At 46.3% G+C, this 19,340-nt stretch overlaps 1 protein-coding gene across 2 annotated transcripts in view; it reads left to right on the forward strand.

The window, feature by feature from the left end:
* Positions 1–4,259: 4,259 nt before the first annotated feature.
* St3gal5 (ST3 beta-galactoside alpha-2,3-sialyltransferase 5) overlaps positions 4,260–19,340 on the forward strand; it is a 53,548-nt gene continuing 38,467 nt past the window's right edge. The window contains exon 1 of one of the 2 annotated variants that reach the window (XM_021190328.2): positions 4,260–4,646. Coding sequence is in view for 1 of the 2 variants with exons in the window: in XM_021190327.2 (XP_021045986.1) it covers positions 4,351–4,429 (79 nt within the window). In the remaining variant the exon portion in view is untranslated. The remainder of the gene's footprint in view (positions 4,647–19,340) is intronic. The other variant, XM_021190327.2, reaches the window with a different exon arrangement.

Consider the following 19,340-nt stretch of genomic DNA (forward strand, 5'->3'; position numbering starts at 1 on the left):
TTTTTTTTTTTTACCTCTTTTACTAGATTATGTAACTCAGCCTCCCGTAACCCTTTTAATCTCTGAAGTTCTTTTTCTGATATCCGGGGGGGTGGGGAAATGGGCCTGTATAGAGATGACTCTAATTAAGAAGGCATATTCAAACTGAGTTGCATGCAAAGAACACACACAATACAAGATCGTTTATCCATACAGTCCCCAAGAATTAACACCATTATATGAAACAGGTAAAAACTAAAGACAATAAGAACAAATTTTTACAATTTGACATGCACATCTTTTAAAAAATAATAATATTATTAAAATATTATCTTAAAGAATGAGATTATATGGCCAATTATTCTTGTATAAGGTCAATAACCTGCCTGGGATATAAATCTAGCATGGCATTGCCTTAAGAGGCCGTGTCCAGGCAATCTAGAACAAATTTTTAAATGTCCAAACACAGTCTTCTTAAAAGAACAGCATTTTTTTTTCAAGCTCTGAAAACTTTATTCAGGAGTGGCAATATAAGCATAAGCAAGAGGAGGCTCCAAGGGAGGGGGGAAGAACCCGGGGGCTCTCTGAAGGTCAGGTGGCAATCTTCAGCTCCTGGAACCAATGGTCACAGTGTCCTCTTTTCTCATAAACATTTTTACTGTTATGACCACGAATATTTTCTCAGGATTGTTTATGTAAGCTAGAAAATATCCACAAGGCCATGGCTGAGACCATAGCTCCCAGCATCTCCTCCCTTTTAATTATTTTTAATAAGGCCCCATGTAACTGGGGTGGTCAATAGTCATCTCATCCTTGGATGAGTGGGCATTAACCAGCAAGGGAGGGGGGGAGAACATTGACATGATTCCTCCAGTGGGTACTGTCACGACCCACAGTCATGGCTCTTGGTATCTTTTGGGGAGGGGAGGCAGAGCCTTAGAAAAATCCTTAGGATAAGGTTGAAAACAGATACCAACCTCCTTGCAAACCAGGTTTGTCTCACGGGGAATTCAGAGATGGTCTGTGTTAGACCTTCCCCTGCAGTGCTTAGCCTCGCAACCCACGGTGATGCCCATACTGGATTCATTTTATCAAGAACCAGTATGCACAGGTCTTAATCCTATGCAACTCCTAAAGGAGAATTATCAGCCTCAGGTTAAACAAGGCCTCTGTCAGCCAAATCAAGTCTATGATAATAAATTTGCAAAGGTCTCGCCAAGGAATCAATCTGCTGTTTTATAAATTCAGTAATTCTACTAAAAATAAAAGGCCCCAAAGTTACTAATAATAAAATGCTTATTAAAGGTCCAAGGAGGGGCATCAAGAGGGTGTACATAGAGGACTTTCACACTATTATCAGTAGCAACTGAAAACTGTTTTTTCTGGAGCTCCAACTTAAGTTTATTTAACTGTTGGATTAGAGTTTCCACTATACCTGATTCATTTACATAAAAGCAGCATTCTTCTTGCAGAGAGAGACAGGTGCCACCTTTCTCAGCAGTCAGCAAATCAAGTGCTCTTCGATTCTGTAAGGCAACTTGGGCAAGGGAAGTTAATTGTCTCTGTAAAGAAGCTAATGACTCAAGGGAGGCTTCCACTGCCAACACAAATTGTTGAGATAATTTGGTGGTGGTGCTAAGAGAATGGGTTAAAGTTCCTTCAGCCAACCAGGCAGCCTTAGTAACCGGCAGAGGTTACTAAGGAGACAGCGGCCACTACAGGGAGGAAAACAGCTTGCTTGAGTCTAATATCTGGGTGGGATGGGGGGGGGGGACTATTCCAGCTCAAATATTCAGCAGGAATTAGCAAGGTCAACTGAGGAACTTGGGTCACTGGAAGACACAGCAATTTTTTATCTATGTTTTAATTCTATCTTTGCAAAACTAGGGCAGAAGTGCCTGTAGCTGTGCCTCCCACAGAAGTATATGGAGGCTTCAGTTCTAAATGTTTAGTAATTAATTTCTCTATTTGATGGTGATATTTCCTCTAGCAGGCATATACATCAACTTAGTGTTGTTTACCATTACCACAACTTCCCATACTGTTGGATGTAATAAAGGGAGGATCAGGGACGAAGGCCCAATACAACTTTTTTATCATAATTGTCAGGCCACTCTACAAACTCACGGTCAGCATCATTCTTTGTCCCAGCATCAGCATGTCTCATTAACCACTCTGGCAGCTAGCATGCTCCTTTAGCAGCCTGCAGGGAAAACACACACACACACACACACACACACACACACACACACACACATGCCCTCTTCTCTACACTCAGAGAGTTCTTTAGCATTGAGATTTTAATTTTTCTCTGGTGTACAGGGATGATTCTCCTTTCTTGTATTCAAAAGCCATTTTTTTAGAGTGCAATGCACAGGTTTAATAATTTTTTCCATAGATTATAAGGAATTCCAGTTTTATGTTTAATTTTAAATTTCTTACAAAATTGTATAAAGTTGTTTGCATCATAAGCAGGGCCATTATCTGTCTAGATGATTTTAGGCAATCCCATAGCAGTAAAAGTCTATAAGCAATATCAATTACATTTTTAGAAGCATCTCCTGTATGTAAAGAAGCAAACATGAGTCCTGAACAAGTGTCAATACAAACATGTATATACATTTTAATTTTCCAAATTCTGAATAATAAGTTACATCTATTTGCCAAATATGATTGGGCATAAGGCCTCGTGGATTAACACCTAAAAGAGGAACTTGAGACAATGTAAGATAGTCAGTGTTGGGGGTCTCAAGTCAGGACATTGCTTTAAAATCATTTTCGCTTGCTCCTTAGGGATCTCAAAGGCTAGGGGTTTATATACAAAAGAATTGGGGGGTAGGGGCATACCCCACGCAGTTTCACATAATTGTTTGGTTTAAACATTAGCAAGCAGTACGTGCAGATCAGGTAACAGCAATTCTGAAGGGTGGTGCTTATCTGTGTCAGCAGGGCATCTGGTTTACCCAAGTCAGAAGGGCAGGCCGCTCCCCAACAGTAGCAGCAGCAGTAGCAGCAGCAGAGGGCATCCTTGCATGCCTCTTCTGTCTTTATGGCCAGCCAGTTCCTACAATGACTTAACAGCCTTTGTTCTGACATTCCTGGGCCTGTTCTGCTTTTCCCTGGGCCCATGAACTTTCTGACTAACCAGCATGAGCCACCTGAATCATGGATCTTAAATTTAATTTTTTTTCACAAGCAGTAACAAAGGGTCTGCATCCTCAGAAGAACTTGGCTTCATTATAATATCATTTACTCTGCGCTTTGGATCCCTTTCTCGTCTGCTTTTTTTTTTTTTTTTTTTAGAAGATCATGGGAAGAAATATCCTAAAAGGGAGATCCAGTCCAGTTTTAGGTCTCTTTCTTTTATTAAATGTGTTTTAAAAATTTATATGGCATTTCCTTCCCAGAATAAGGTGTGAGAGGCCAGGGAGTCACTAGCTTTCAGACAAATGGGATTTGAGCGCTCCAAGCCCAGGTTCTGTTCCTGCTTCTGCCCCCAAATGACTTGAAAGCTACTCACCCTCAGCCCCACAGAGACCTCAGTTTCCTCTCGTGTTAAAACAAGGTGGTTGGCTTTGGTAACTAGCACGGTAACAAACGTCTAACCTAATCGTTCTCAACCTTCCTAATGCTGCGACTCTTTAATACAGTTCCTCAAGTTGTGGTAACCCCTTACCATAAAATTATTTTCGTTGCTGCTTCACACCTGTAATTTCGGTACTGTTGCGAATCGTAAATGTAAATAAATGTGTCTTCCATTGGTCTTAGGCAACCCTCGTGAAAGGCCGTTGGACCCCTAGGTTGAGAACCGCTGTTCTAGCTTGTCCTGGTGTTTATCTCTTTTAGGAGCCCAGGACCAGTAATTATCTGAAGACCAGTGGGCAGCTGGCGAATAAAGCACGTGACTACGTCAAGCCCCTTGGTTCCGCAGCTCCGACTCCTAATTGGATGCTCAGTCAAAGCCTTTAACCGGTCCAGAGCCACCTTAGGCTCTCCGGAACGCCTTCCACCATCTAATCACGCGCAAGCCTGGGGAGAGTTGGAGAGATCCCCGAGCACGGGACACCCTCATCCTAGGCTGCCTGGCGCCCCAGCTACATCTCGGCTGGAGTCGTCCCGCTCCCCCTCGCACTAGCAGTCGGGGGGGGGGGGGGGGGAGGAACAGCCCGCTCGGAGGCGGGGCCTCGGTGCACTCTGATTGGCCTCCCGTATCCTCGTGACGCGCGACCCCGTCCCCGCCTACCCCCACGCCCCTCAGCATCCGCGCGGGGGAGCGGACTGTCCAGGGCTGAATGGGCGCGAGCGCGGCGCCGGGGGCGGGCTGGGGCGCGGGGCCCGGGGCTGGCGGCTTGCCAGCGCTCCCTCCCTAGCATGCACACGGAGGCGGCGGGCGGCGCGACGCGGAGGGCCCAGAAGCCGCGAAGCCAAGCAGCGGCACCTGCCTGCCGAGGTACGTGGCGCAGCCCCCAATCGGCAGAGCGGACACCGGGGAGCCCAGACAGCGACGATCCGCCTTTGCCCACTCATACCCCAGGCCCAGCGACTCCTCCCCAGCACTGCGACGCCGGACGCGACTGCAAGGGGACGCGGGCGGAGGGTCGCGGCCCCCGGCCGCCTACATGGGCGCCCCCGGCGCAGCCTGCGCAGGTGTGGACGCGGCGCTGCGGGTAAGGATGACCAGCCCCGCGTGGCAGGTCCAGCCGGAGTGGCCCTCTTCCACGTCGCTTGGTTCCGGGATTTTAATTCATTGCTGGAACCTTCGGAGCCGGCAGAGTCCAATAGACTCAGTGTCTCCCTTGACTGCTTTGGGGAACCTTGTGCAGGGTCACTAGTGGCTCCTGAACCCTCCTGGCGCATCCATGTGGGTAGACGTGCAGCGTGAAAGCGGGTAGATTTCTGCTGGTAGAAATTCACTGGTGCCCTTCCCTGCCCCCTCTCTGCGGCCAGTCCTGCGGAGGAGACACATTGGGGTGACCATTTTGGTTTCTTGGAAAATTTAAGCTGTGCCCTGACGAGGGGATGCATTCTTTGTGCATTTTGTTTGTTTTGCGGAGAGGGTGTTAGAGAACAATTGGTAGGACCCCCCGTAAATGAAAGCTCTTGTCCCTACTGCACATCAGCTGGATGACCTTGGCAGACACTGATAGCCTCCTGAGGGGAGCTTGCCCTCCAGGTCTGTACTGGAAGACTTAACTTGCTGATGGCTTGGGTCTCTTCCACAATGAGTTTGTGGTTTTAATCATTTAAAATAAATCTGTCATTGACGAGAACGCTGCAGAATCACTAGCTGACTTGGAAATGAAATTTTTATACCTTTCTGTCGTAATTCAATCTCAGTTCATATATATGAATTCTGCCTTTGCAAAATTAGTTGTAATTGTAAGTAGATGTACTTAAAAGGAGGAAAAGGCAGTTTTAATGTGTTGTGCTTTTTCTGGAACCGATGGGTTGCAGGTTCCTTCAGCCAAGAACTGTGCTGGGGTTTAGACTCACAAAGGAGGGAGACTCACACTCATCTCTGCCCTCTGGTGTCTAGCCAAGCCTTCCCTTGGTTTATGACTGTAAATCCTCTTCTACCTACAGACCCGACACCAATGCTGGGGAGAGGGATTTGTCTGCTGAACAAAAAGGACCAGAAAAGTAGATTTTAGTTTCTTTTGTGTAATTCCATATCCTGACAGCTCAGAATGGTTTCTAACATTGCTGGTTGCAGGGCTGGGAATGGTCTGATTTCCAAGTGTTTGGTCAAGAGAGTATTAATATAAGCTTCCAGAGCACTGTAATCAGAGTGCCGAGTCTCCTGACACCCATGTCTGCTATGTGGTCGGTGCTGTGGCTGTCAGATTGATAGTGTTTTCTTTGAGACTTGAAAATAAATTGAGATGATTGGAGGTTTGGATAGCGGGTTGGCTGGTTGGTTGGTTGGTTGGTTTGGGTTTTGTCTCAGGGATATCATGTTGCTCAGGCTGGCTTTGAATTCACTGTGCAGCCGAAGCTGGCCTTGAACCACTGATCTGAGTGCTAGCATTACAGACTTGTGCCAACATACCTGGCTTAAGCAGAGTAAGAGGAGGTGTGACGAGGCTTCTGGAAAAATGGCATGCTGGGGGCTGGCAGGAAATTCTAAAAGCACACATTTATGATGATTCTGCAAATGCATTCAGCTTGACCTACACTGGTCACGGCCCCATGTCATTACAACAAGTCAAGTAGGTGACTGGTCAGGGAGATAATCAAGAGACACACCTGTCGCTGGCTTGCCGCCTCCACCTCTTGCTCCCTTACTGGGCTTGCAAAGTAGTAGAGAACTAGCAGCTGTCTCTTGGCAGATTAATGGTGCGCTGGGTTAGTTCTTAATGCCAACTTGATATAGGTTGGAGTTATTTGGGAAAAGAAAACATCAATTGAAAAAAATGCCCTTACCAGATTGTCCTGGAGGCAAGCCTATGAGACATTTGCTTAATTAGTGACTAGTTGGGGAGGGCCCAGCTCATTATGGGCTAGTGTCCTGAGTTGTATGAGAAAGCAGGCTTAGCAATGTATGGGGACCAAGTCAGCAAGCAGTGTTCTTCCGTGGTCTCTGCATCAGCTCCTGCCTCTAGATTCCTGCTGTGTATCAGTTTCTGTCCTAACTTCCCTCAGTGATGATGGACTGCAATGTGGAATTGTAAGCTGAAATTAAACCCTTTTTTTTTCCCCCCAGTTGCTTTGGGTCATGGTGTTACAGCAGTAGAAACCCTAACCAAGACACGTGGGTAGGAGAAAGAGAGTCACCCTCCACGTCTATCTAGCTTGGAGGAGGACTTTATTCTGCTCTGCTTGTGGAGCCGAGAGGATGGTGGTCGCCTTCCAAGAGCATGCTCTTCATTGCTAGTCTGGCTGGGGAGGCTTGGCGTAGAAACAACTGGGAATATATACAATAACAGCTGAGGATGGAGAAGCGAGGCCTGGATCAGTGTGGGTGGCATGTGCTAGCAGAGGGGGTGTGGGAGGAAGCCATAAATATGGATGGCGGCATTAGAGCTCTCCTGGGAGAGAAACCCAGGAGCACTCCCATAGAGGGAATTAGTGTGTGAAGGAGCAGAGAAAAAAGGAACCGAGAGACTCACCATCAACCGATATTAGCTTACTTGAACACCAGACGAGGTTTGCTCCTGTTTAAATGTTGTGCAGGTACTTGGAGCACGATTGTTAATTTCAGCACTTGGGAGATAGAGGCAGGAGGATTGGGAGTTCAAGATCAGCTGCTGCTATAGAGCAAGTTAAAAGTCAGCCGGGGTATAGGAGATGCTGTCTTGATAGATATAAACACACACACACACACACACACACACACACACACACACGAAGCCAGAGAGATGGCTCAGTGGGCTAAGGTGCATGCTGCCTGATAACCTGAATTCAGTTTTCAGAACCCACACAGTAGAAGGAGAGAACTCACTCTGTTCTCTTCTGACCTCCACATTTAGAAATGTGTGTAGGGAAAAGCAGAGACACCTAAAGTGTCTTATGGAACGAGTTTCCATACTGAACATGTGCCACCCTCAGCTCAAGGGACAACAGAACACCAGGACCTGTGTCCTACCCAGTCAGTCACTGCCTCTCCTAGCAGTTACCCTGGTCTGACATGCTTCTCTCATGCCATACTTACTTGGGAACCTGTGGCGTGTGTCTTTCTTTGTAAACATTGTGTGACAGGGAAGGAGCAGGAAATCCTGTGTGCCTGTGGTTCACTGCCGTGGCTCGCGGTGGTCACGGGTGTAAGTTTGGTGCCTCTTGTCTGTCATCAGTTGTTGAATGTCAAGACAAACGTTCCAGTGTTTGTCTGCCCCAGGTAGTGAGTGCTGCTGTCACTGCTCTGCTGGTGCCTGAGTGTGTTATGGGAACCTGCAGGGCAGTAGGACCTCCCACCCCCCAAGCAAAGCTCTTTTAGTCTAGTCGCAGAATTAACCATGGCGGGGCTCCTGCATCCTCAACGATGAAGGCGGCAGTTGCCAGATGATGGCGCTGCTGCTGCTTTTTCAGTAGGAAGTTTCTGCCTGGCCCTGTTCTATGTGGCCCCAGGAAGAGCAGTCCTATGGAGCCCTGGCTCTCCCTGGGTCCTCACACAGGGCAGGCTGAGCCCCGAGGTCCTCTGGAAGTGGAGGATGTGTCGAGTTGACCACTTAGTTTGATCTTAGACTCCATCCAGCTGAATGCAACCCAGTCTGTTTTGCTTACCTACAGGAAAGGCCTTTTCTTACTTGAGTTTTTGAGCAGTAGAAAGCATTTTGACATTTCAGCTACAGCAGGGAAAAATACACTGGGGTGAATTTTTGGATCATGAATGAACCCCTTATACTCTGGCATTCTCTTTTTCCCCTTCAGGTTTAATACCATCCAGGGTTATAATAGGCTAGTATCATGTCACTGGGTCTGATAAGCTCAACAGTGTGTGAAAGGTCTACTTTATGAATAATATTTAAGTTTTTTTTTAAACATTAAAGCCACTTTTAAGAGTGTTTGTTTTCAGGTAAGGGCTCATAAAACCCAGTCTGGCTTTGAGTTTTGACACTCCCCCACCTCCACCCCCCAGTGCTGGGATTACAGGCCTGTGGTACCCTAAGACTATAGTTGTCATAATGGTGGGCTTATGTATATCAAGAACCAAGTGTTTCTCTTAGAGGTTGTCACCATCCTTCCTGGCTGTCCTGTCCCCTCATCTTTTCAACCCCTTCTAGCTTGCTGTTATTCACCCCTGCATGTTTTTTTCTCTCTTTATCTAGACTGGCAGGCAGCGAGATGTTCAAGAGGACGAAGTGGCTTCTGATCTTTCCTTCTCTTTGCTTGCCATTTTCTGCAATCGAGATTGTAGTCAGCCGGGGTTATCCACTGGCACAGGCTGTCCCTATCTTTATCTGTACATTCCTTCTGTTTGGGTGCTCTCCAGTGGAAATAACCTGAGCCATACCTACAATTTAAATTTTTCTAGTAGCCTCCCTTACGGAAAGGTAAAAAGAAGCTGGCAGGAACTAGAGAGCTGGCATCTTGGTGAGAAAGCTTGGTGCTTTCACAGAGAACTGGAATTCCATGTCTAGCATCTAAGTTGGGCAGCTCGCAACTGCCAATAACTCCAGCTGCGGATTATGCTGTGCCTTCTGCCAGCCTCTGCGGGCATGTGCACTCACATGCACATACATACCCACGCGTGTGCTACACACAAAATTACAAAATAAAAGTAGGGCTGGTGAGATGGCTCAGTGGAGCACTGACTGCTCTTCCAAAGGTCCTGAGTTCAAATTCCAGCAACCACATGATGGCTCACAACCATCTGTACAGCTACAGAGTACTCATATACATTAAATAAGTAAATAAATCTTAAAAAAAAAAAAAGCCGGGCAGCTGGGGGTGCACGCCTTTAATCCCAGCACTTGGGAGGCAGAGGCAGGCAGATTTCTGAGTTTGAGGCCAGCCTGGTCTACAGAGTGAGTTCCCCGACAGCCAGGGCTATACAGAGAAACCCTGTCTCGAAAAACAAAACAAAAAACAGTAATGGCTGGCAAGTTGGCTCAGTGGGCAAAGGCCTCTGCTGCCAACCCTGACAGCCTGAGTTTGATACCAAGGAGCACCGTGCTGGAAGGAGTGAGCTAGGGGCACCATGCTGGAAGAAGTGAGCTAGGGGCACCGTGCTGGAAGGAGTGAGCTCGGAAAGAGAGCTCTCCATGTGCATGATGTCCACTTGTATGCCATGGCATGTTTGCATCCATACAGATACACCTGAATTTGATACCAAGGAGCACCATGCTGGAAGGAGTGAACTCAGAAAAAGAGCTCTCCACGTGCATGGTGTCCACTTGTTTACCATGGCATGTTTGCATCCACACAGATACACCTGAATTTGATACCAAGGAGCACCATGCTGGAAGGAGTGAACTCAGAAAAAGAGCTCTCCACGTGCATGGTGTCCACTTGTATACCATGGCATGTTTGCATCCACACAGATACACACACACACATATACACACATGCACACACACACATACTCACATAAAAGTAATAAAATGAAAAATAAGAATAAAAACATAAATCTTTAAAAAAATAAAAAGAAACAGATAGATTCAAGTTTCCACATCTCTGGAAGATACTGACTTCTAAACTCACATGCACCCAGAGCCCACAGCTTCTTTTTTTTTGTTTTTTGGGTTTTTTTTTGTTTTTCTTGTTTTTTTTTTGTTTGTTTTTTTTCAAGACAGGGTTTCTCTGTGTAGTCCTGGCTGTCCTGGAACTCACTTTGTAGACCAGGCTGGCCTCGAACTCAGAAATCCGCCTGCCTCTGCCTCCCAAGTGCTGGGCTTAAAGGCGTGCGCCACCACGCCCGGCTACACAGCTTCTAACCATATGTAATTCATTAATGAATATTTTATAGTCAGTTAGTCATACTCAGTCTTCAAAGCCTTCTCCCCACTCCCTATCTTGTAAACTATGAGAAGTAGTTTTCTCAGCGTGTCCTCACCTGGTGTAGAACTGTGTCTTAGTCAGGGTTTCTATTCCTGGGCAAAACATCATGACCAAGAAGCAAGTTGGGGAGGAAAGGGTTTATTCAGCTTACACTTTTCACATTGCTGTTAGTCACCAAAGGATGTCAGGACTGGAACTCAGGCAGGTCAGGAAGCAGGAGCTGATGCAGAGGCCATGGAGGGATGTTCCTTACTGGTTTGCTTCCCCTGGCTTGCTCGGCCTGCTCTCTTATAGAATCCACACTACCAGCCCAGAGATGGCACCACCCACAAGGGGCCCTCCCCCCTTGATCACTAATTGAGAAAATGCCTTACAGCTGAATCTCATGTAGGCACTTTCCCAACTGAAGCTCCTTTCTCCATGATAACTCCAGCCTGTGTCAGGTTGACACAAAACTAGCCAGTACAAACTGTTACATAGACTGGCTCATTAGACTTCAAGAAAGCGCTGTGAGCTTGGTACCATTATCCTATCCCTCCCATTTTATAAAGAAGGATATTAAGCTAAAAAAGACATAAGAAGTTCCAGAGGGCAGAGCTAGGATTCAGACCTAGGCTTGGAGATAGTAGACAAGGCTACGGTTCCCATGTCTTTGCAGAAAATAATGTATATTATTCCCTCAGAAGATACCCCATCAGAACTGATGAGATTTGGGGCTCCGTGGTCAGCCTTCTGTCTCATACTACCTCATGAGGGGATGGCTCCATCTCTAGTCCAGCCTCAAAAGAGGTTTCTTCAACATCCAATTCCACTTAGAAAAATCCCTCTTATTCCTCCAGTATCATTTCAGCACCCCTGGTAGGGACTGCTCATTTCTCTGTCAGCCTCAGGATATTGTCCCTCCTGGGCTGCACCCTTCAAACATGTTATCCTCAGACTTCTCCAACCAGGCAGGACATCTGCCCTCCAGTCCCCTACAGTCCCTATTCAGTAACTAAGGCACTAGAGCATAGATGTGTTCTTTCTTTGGAGGAGCGTTTAAAAGATTCTCTGCCCCAAAATCTCTAAAACCTCTTGTAACACTTTGCCCTAGTGCCCAGTATAGAGTCCAGGAAGAGCAACCACCCTGGGGGTGGCAACACTTCCTCCAGCAAGGTCACATCTCCTAATGCCAAATTTTCATTCAAACTACCACAAGCTCTGTGACCTCTTGACCACCCAGTGCCGGCCCAGGTTGCTCTCACCACTGTCCTTCTTAGAACCATGGAGTGGATGTCCTGGGGTCTGCTTAGTTGAGTCTTCTGACCGCTGTCTCGTAGGACCCTGGTATGGATCCTCAGCACACCTCTGGATTAGCCATCATCATCATCTTTCCATCTGGAACCCACTCTGAAGTCCTTCTTACCCTGGAGCACCCACTGGCTCATCATGTCCTCTGGATGGCCTCCCTGGTTTCCTCTGATGGCCTTGTGGCTCCTTACCTATCAGACCCATGATCTCAGTGCTGGTACTTTGGGTATTTGGGAGTCCTTGGTCATATTCATAGAGGAAAGGGATTATGCCCCATTTATTTTTCTATTCTCAGTTCCTGGTATGTAATATTTATTTATTACATGTTTGTTTATAGGCTTGTGAACCTGGCTGGATTGCGTATGCTAATAACCCAGGGGGCCAGAGGTAGGAAGATTACATTGGATTTAAGGCTACTTAGTTAACAAAACAAAACAAAGCTGAAGGATAGGGAGAATTGTTAGGAGATCAAAGCAAATTCCATACCAGTGTAGACCAGCCCTTCCCAACCAAGGCGATATGAGAAATTTAAGCCCTAATATCCAAAGGCAGCCTGTGTTATACATTAACTTCTCTCTTATGCTTCTGGAAGGATTCCAGTTGTTTGACCATCCTTGAGACAACTGACAAAATTCCAGCCCTTTGTAATAGGGCTTCATCCCCAGTGGAATTCAGGTCAAAGAAGGCTCAGCCCTGTTTATGTGATATAAAGGCTGACAGAATACAGATAAGCAGAGTGATAGCAACGGGCACCCCTGCGTCGTAGGACGACCTTCTAATCTTCTTTCCATTGTTAAATACTCTCTGACGTTCCTAACTTTGTAAAAACAAGAGTTCAAGGCTGGGGAGATGGCTGGAGGAGGAAAAGAGTGTGTACAAATGTGAGGGCCTGAGTTCAGATATGGAGCGCCTACAGAAAAACTGTGTGTGGTGCAGACTGGTTACCTCAGTGTTGCTGATGGGTCAGGGCAGGAGGCCGGCGAGCCCAGCTTAACAGAAACACAGCGGAAAGAGTGAGACAGACAGTAATCGAGAGAGTCAGTCACCTTATGTCCTTCTCACCACCATGATACCAGAGGAGGAGGGGGAATCACGGAGTAGAGCCCCCTCGGTGTTCTCATTAAAAGACGAAAACAAGTAAACACAAAACAAAAACGGGCATTGGCGTGACCGGGTATCAGCTCCCTGGGTTCAGCAACTGTGCTTGCTTCTGGCTTCTCAGAAAGTCTTTAATAGACACTGATACAGTCTCGGGGCCTATCTAGAGGACATAGAGTTTTCTTTCTTTTATAGATTTTTAAATTCTATTTTATGTGTATGAGTATTTGTCTGCATGTGTGTATGTGCGCCATAGGCACGTCTGCTCCTCACAGAGGCCAGAAGAAGGCATCAGATCTCCTGGAACTGGAGTTACAGATGGTCGTGAGCTGCCGTGTGGGTGCTGGAAACTGACCTAGAGTCCTCTACAAGAGCAGCAAGTGCTCGTAACCACTGAACCACCTCTCCAGCTCCTACCTCGTTTCCCTCCTAGCTATGAGTGAGCATGGGTTGAGGTTCCAGGAAGCAAATGTGAGAAGAGACCCAGGTGCTAATTCATTGTCACCAACTCTGTTCTCACAAGCCTTATTCCTGAGGTGCGAATGTGACCTTACCTAACTTACAAGTTATCCTTTTCTCTACCAGTGACCACTGAATCAAGCAGAGTTGATGAAAAAACAGGAACTTTTCTTAGTTCCTAGGTGTGGTGGTTTGAATCACACACACACACACGCACACACACACACACACACACACACATTTGAAAGCTTGCTTTGTCCCTAGTGGGTGGAACTGTTTAGGATGGATTGGGATATAAGGAGGTGAGTCACTAGGGATAGGCCTGGAAATTTCCAAAGCCCATGCCAGTCCCAGTTTCTTTCGCTCTGCATTCAACTTGAGGACCAGGATGTAAGCTCTGAGCTACTGCCCCAGCACCATGCCTGCTGCCATGCTTTCTGCCCCGATGGTCACGGTCTCACCTTCTGAAACTATAAGTAATTAAAGGTTTTGTAAAAAATGAGTTGCCTTGGTCCATTGCCTCTTCACAGCAATAGGAAAGTGACTAAGGCACTAGGTATCTCCCATTAAGTCCCTTATTAGTTCACAAAGAGAAAATGGCATCTGGCTTACACCACCTTAACCAGCTGTTCACCTGAGGTACCACCAGTGCCAGGCCCGGTGAACGCTGTGCACCTCCTGAGAAAAGCACAGTGTCCCTCTGTGCTGCTCTGGGCCCAGTGCATAACTCAAATCTAATTGTGAAGAAATATCAGAAGAACCCCATTCTGCAAACCACTTGGCCTGTACTTTTCAAAAAAATGTCAAGGTCACAAGAGATAACTGAACTGTTTTAGATTAAAGGAAGCCAAAGCGACATGACATTAGGCCTCACATGTGATCCTGGATGGTATCCTGGAAAAAGGGGGAAAAACATTGTTTCTGTTTTTGTTTGAAAGTCATCACTTGAAATGACTAGAGAAATCTTCCTGAGACCTTTATATTAGACTCTAGTTTCAAATCAGTGTCCAGGCCCTCACATTGATCATTGTATTGTGCTCATATAAGGAATGACTTTATTTCTAGGAAAATAAAATATTTATGGTGTGACAGTGCCTACAGTTTTCTTTCAGGCATTTAAATAAATTATGCACATTACATACTAATAGAACAGCAGCACACACGTTAACCATGGGGGGAGCAGTTATTGGGTGAAGGGTAGATGAGAATATAAGTATTGTTCTTGCAGTCTTTCTCTAAGTATAGAATTGTTTCAGAAAGCAACGTGGACATCTCTGCAGCCTCCAGCTCACGGTGTTCTGACACTGTGGACACAGAAGCTGTGGCATGGCTGGCTGCATCTTGTGTGGCCACTGCTGCTCATTTCCTGTATTGTTGAGCGTTCCTCAGCATCTGTCCCTCCTGACCTCTGCAGGAAACAGAATGAAGACCTGGGCTCCGTTGGCCTCAGAGTTCTTTCTGCTATGCCCACTATTGCTGCTATTCTAAGAGGCTTCCTGGTTTGTGGCTGGCCTCAGGGGCATCTGGTCAACCAGCTCTGACCACCCCTACCCCCCATTTCCTGATTTAAACTAGACCTACCACAGTCCTGTGAGAGGCGTTTCCCACGCAGACTTTGAAGTGAATTTAAACCCAAACACACATCTGTAAGATGCTGTGATCTAGCCCTCGACAGTAGATAAGAGACAAGCCACACATTTGCCTACTAAAGATGGGTCTGCCCTTGTTGGCATTGCGGCATACACTTGTGATTCCAGCACTCAGGAGACTGAACAGGAGGATGCTGAATTTGAAATTATTCTGGAGTAATGGGGAAGATACTGTCCCAAAACAAGACCTACAAAGCAAAAAGTATTCTCAGTGCCTTGAGAAAACCCCAAGTTGTACATTTCAGTAGAAATCTTACACGTCTAAAAGCAGAATATTAATTTTTGAGAATTTCACACATATACACAATGTACTTTGATGATCCTTCCAATTCTTCCCTCCAAACTTCTATCCTCCACCCCCTCCAGACTGATTCCCGTGTGTGCTGCTCCCACCCTCAACATTTTAAAATCCAGTTTGAGGAATCTCTTGTACTTCCAGCTGGGTTCCTCTGTGGAAAGGTAGTGATGGGGACCAGTTCTTGGATTCTAAAGAGGATCTCCAAGTTGGAGCCTGTGATGGTTTATGGTGGGTAGGCTCACAGGTCTCGCTCTGTCTGCAGCTTCCCTCTGAGACTGCAGCGCTCTGGTTGGCAGAGGAAGGGAAAGTGTGATACGAATTTTTGTTCCTCTTTTCTACCTTTCCTTCCCAGCCCTCACTTGCCAGAATCATTCCCTTCTCCACTGTTCATGGCCGTCTGCCCTCAAACCCAGCCCAAAATAAACGTTGTAGTCTCTGTGCATGTGTGTTGGAACTTAAAAAATCCTGTCCACTCTTTTCCTTTTTTTTTTTTAGGGGGGGTGGTCTTTAGACTACTGCCATTTACTCTTGCCTCCTTTCTCTCCCTCCCTGGCCCCAACATTTCAGTGCCCATCCAACTAGCCAAGCCATTTACTGTTCTTTCTTTGGAAAGTCAGATGAGTGAAGATTCTAACATCCCAAGAAGGAAGACAAGCAACAGAAAGGTTTTGCCCAACCTGAATTTTTGCAACTAGTAAACTTACTCCAGCCATGACTTGGCCCACATCAAATTGACAAATAGTTGAGCATTTCAACTCTTCCCTGTTCTGAGGAAGGTGGCAGCAGCAGACAGATCCAGGCCTTTTGCTCCCAGGCCTGTCCCTGCTGATATGTGGGACAGTCATTGATCTGTTTGCCTGTGCCTCCCTCATCTCACATTCAAGGGTCTTATGTACAATCTGGACACTTAAGAAACATCTGGTGAGCCAGCAGTAACGGTGCAGACCTTTAACCCCAGCACTTGGGAGGCAGAGGCAGGCAGATCTCTGAGTTGGAGGTCAGCCTGGACTACAGAGCAAGTTTCAGGGCTACACAGAGAAACCCTGACTCCAAAACAAACACACAAACAAAATAAAAATAAAAAAAGATAGATAGATAGAATAGAATAGAATAGAATAGAATAGAATAGAATAGAATAGAAACATACAGTGATGATTGTGTTTGAATTTGGTGGTTAGGGATACAGGTAAATTTGGGTGACCAGTGCAAGCTGACGGTTATCCCTTCATGAATCAATCAGTCCCTTTGGGCAAGCAGTGCCTGTTCAGTGCCTTTTGCATAGTGGCACTCTTTTAGGCTCCTGAGTTCAAACATAGGGACAGAACTCTCACATACCGATCTCCTACATTAGTTTGGAACACAGGCAAATCCACTGATATCTGGCTATCTCCAGCCCAGAGCAGTCAAGCAGCAAAGCAAATAAGCAGGTTGAGAGGTGATAAAGCTGTTTATCAAGGGTCTTAATCGAGGAAGGCGAGAAAGGCAAGCCCTGGGGAGTATTGAGTAAGACATTGGAGAGGCACCATCTGTGCCCATGAGTCACATATCTCACTTTGGAGAATGAATGGTTTTAGAAAGTATTCCAAGCGTTCAGGATTCATCGCCTTAATATTTTAACCTTGTAAAGAGCAGAGGGCTAAGTGATGATAATAACTGCCCCTTCACACCAGAGGGAATCTCACTGGTGTCCTTGGGATCATGCAGGGTTAATTGCCCACAACAGTAGGGTGCAGATTCTCAGAACAGTGGTTTTGTTCTTCATAGAAGACAGACCCTTATATCTTGGCTCAGTTTGTACAATCTGGACAGCCTTCAGGCCAAAACCTGTTTATTCCATGTGTCTATCTATGCTGTGGAAAACTTGCTTAGAAGGAGGATTTATTTTTAAAGTGCTGTGCCCACATTACACGAGGGAGCTTGCTTGAAAATGGACGCCCTCATCTAATCTGGTCAGGTGTTACATTCTGGGCACAAAATATAGGGATTTGCATGTTTTATAGCCTCAAGTGGCTCTTGTTCAAGGTGTGGTTGCAAAGCCCTGGCTGAGGTGATGGAGGGAAGTGTTGGAGGATGCTCAGTGACAGCACTTTCTGTGGTTTGTGGGGGTAACTAGGTCCTGCCCACCCTGTGGACGTGGGGAAGGAAGGATGCTGTGCATGGGGTGGCTCCCCCTTCGAGAGTGACACGGGACTGAGATAGGTGATAGATGTGGCGACATCTAGGGACATTTAAATCGTACTACGTTTTATTTGTTGAGACGGTGTGTGTGTTGTGTGTGCATGAGTGCCACGGCAGGAGTTTGGAAGCCAGAGGGACCTCTTCTCCCACCATGTGGGCCTTGGGTCGAACACAGGACTTTAAGCTTTAAGGCAAATGTCTTTACATAGTGAGCTATCCTATTGGCCCAGGAAATAAAAATTTTTAAAAAGGATTATTTATTACTTAGTTTTACTTGTATTTGTGGCTTTATGTGCATCAAGTTTGTTCAGGTGCCCTCAGATTCCTTGGAACTAGAGTTATAGGTGGTTGTGAATTGCCTCTTTTGTGTGTGTGTGTGTGTGTGTGTGTGTGTGTGTGTGTGTGTGTGTGTTGGGAACCAAACTCAGGTCATCCGCAAGATGGTAAGCACTCGTAATAATAGAGCCATCTCTCCACTCCCCCGAGACATTTTTGATTGACACATAGGAGGAGCAGGAGAAGTGGTATAGAGATGCGGCTGAATGTCTGATAATAAATGGGACCACCCCTCCCCACCAACTATGGAGCTGAACATGTCGGCACCAAGGTGGAAAAAAGATGCAGAAGACCTTATTGTTACAGGCTAGGATTCTAAGTAAGCTGTGTGTGTGTGTGTGTGTGTGTGTGTGTGTGTGTGTGTGTGTGTGTGTGTGTTGCAATGCTAAAGCTAGCCTGTGGTTAGCTATCTAGATTGTGTGGGGATGGAAATCACTTGGGCAAGGGAGAGTGGGTTGACTTCTATAGTGGAGGAAGAAGTTAGAAATCAAGAGCGCCCGAAGCCATGCTTGCGTAAGGCACAGGACTGGTGTGCTCCTGAGCCATTTCATAGTGGCTCTGTGAGGTTTACAACAGGTTCTGCAGTACATAAATGGGAAAGTGGTCTCGGTAATAAAACAAACGAATGGACCTGCCATCTCGAAGCGCCCTTCTCTGTGATTGGAGTGCCTGTAATACATGTCTCTAACGAGAGTCCCTCATACATTTTGATCTACTTTAAATAATTGTTCTGATTTGGGTTTTTCTGAGACAGGTTCAGGCTGGCCTTGAACTCAGTGTATACCCCAGGCTTTGCATCACACTTGCAGCAATCCTCCTGTTTCAGCTTCCCCAGTGCCGGGGTTATAGGCATGTGCTGGTATTAGCTTCAGCCTTCACATGGTACATTAGATACCTATACTTGTTCATTTTATTTCCATCTGCTTTCTGTTCCTTCCCCTAACCCAGCCTGTAGCTGCTGTTGAATTTTCTCCGTCTGTATTCTTGAGGGTTTTTTGTTTTTTAAGAATCGCACATGTGGGATTTGTCTTCGTGTATTCAGTTTATTTCACTCAGCCTGGTGTCCTCTTCCATTTGAAGCAGGCAAGAAGCATCCTTGTCCATCATTGCTCCAGGCTGCCTCTCCCTTTGGGGTGAGGATACAAGAGACTTTGATTTAGAACTTACTGGCATCTATTGCAGCCCGGCCCTCGCTTGCTAACCCCAGTGCTGCTGCTTGCCCTGCCTGCCCACTGACAGCTGCAGACTGCCCTGCTCAGTGCAGACACCACTGCTGCCCAGCGCCCTGTTCCTGAGATCACATTACCTTCTTGGAAGGTTGGTATCCAAAGCAGGGACTCAGCCATCATTAGGTCTCCATGTCCTTACTGGGTACATTGGCAGGACCAGTGAAACTTAACTGACAAATTACCCTTTCCTGGGGGTGCATCAGGGCTTCTGTGGTGGCCTCTGCTCCTGGGTTAAGCAATTTAAAAATTTGTCCAGGAACTATTCAACTTAGATGATGAGAGTTCCAGAACTATCTACACCCTACAAAGCTACCAGTTTTATCCTTTTCTTTTTCCTTTTTCCTTTTTTTTTTTTTTTTAAAATCAAAGGTAGGTTTCCTATTATTA

The sequence above is a fragment of the Mus pahari genome, chromosome 2, assembly GCF_900095145.1.
Source record: "Mus pahari chromosome 2, PAHARI_EIJ_v1.1, whole genome shotgun sequence".
Taxonomy (NCBI): Eukaryota; Metazoa; Chordata; class Mammalia; order Rodentia; family Muridae; genus Mus; species Mus pahari.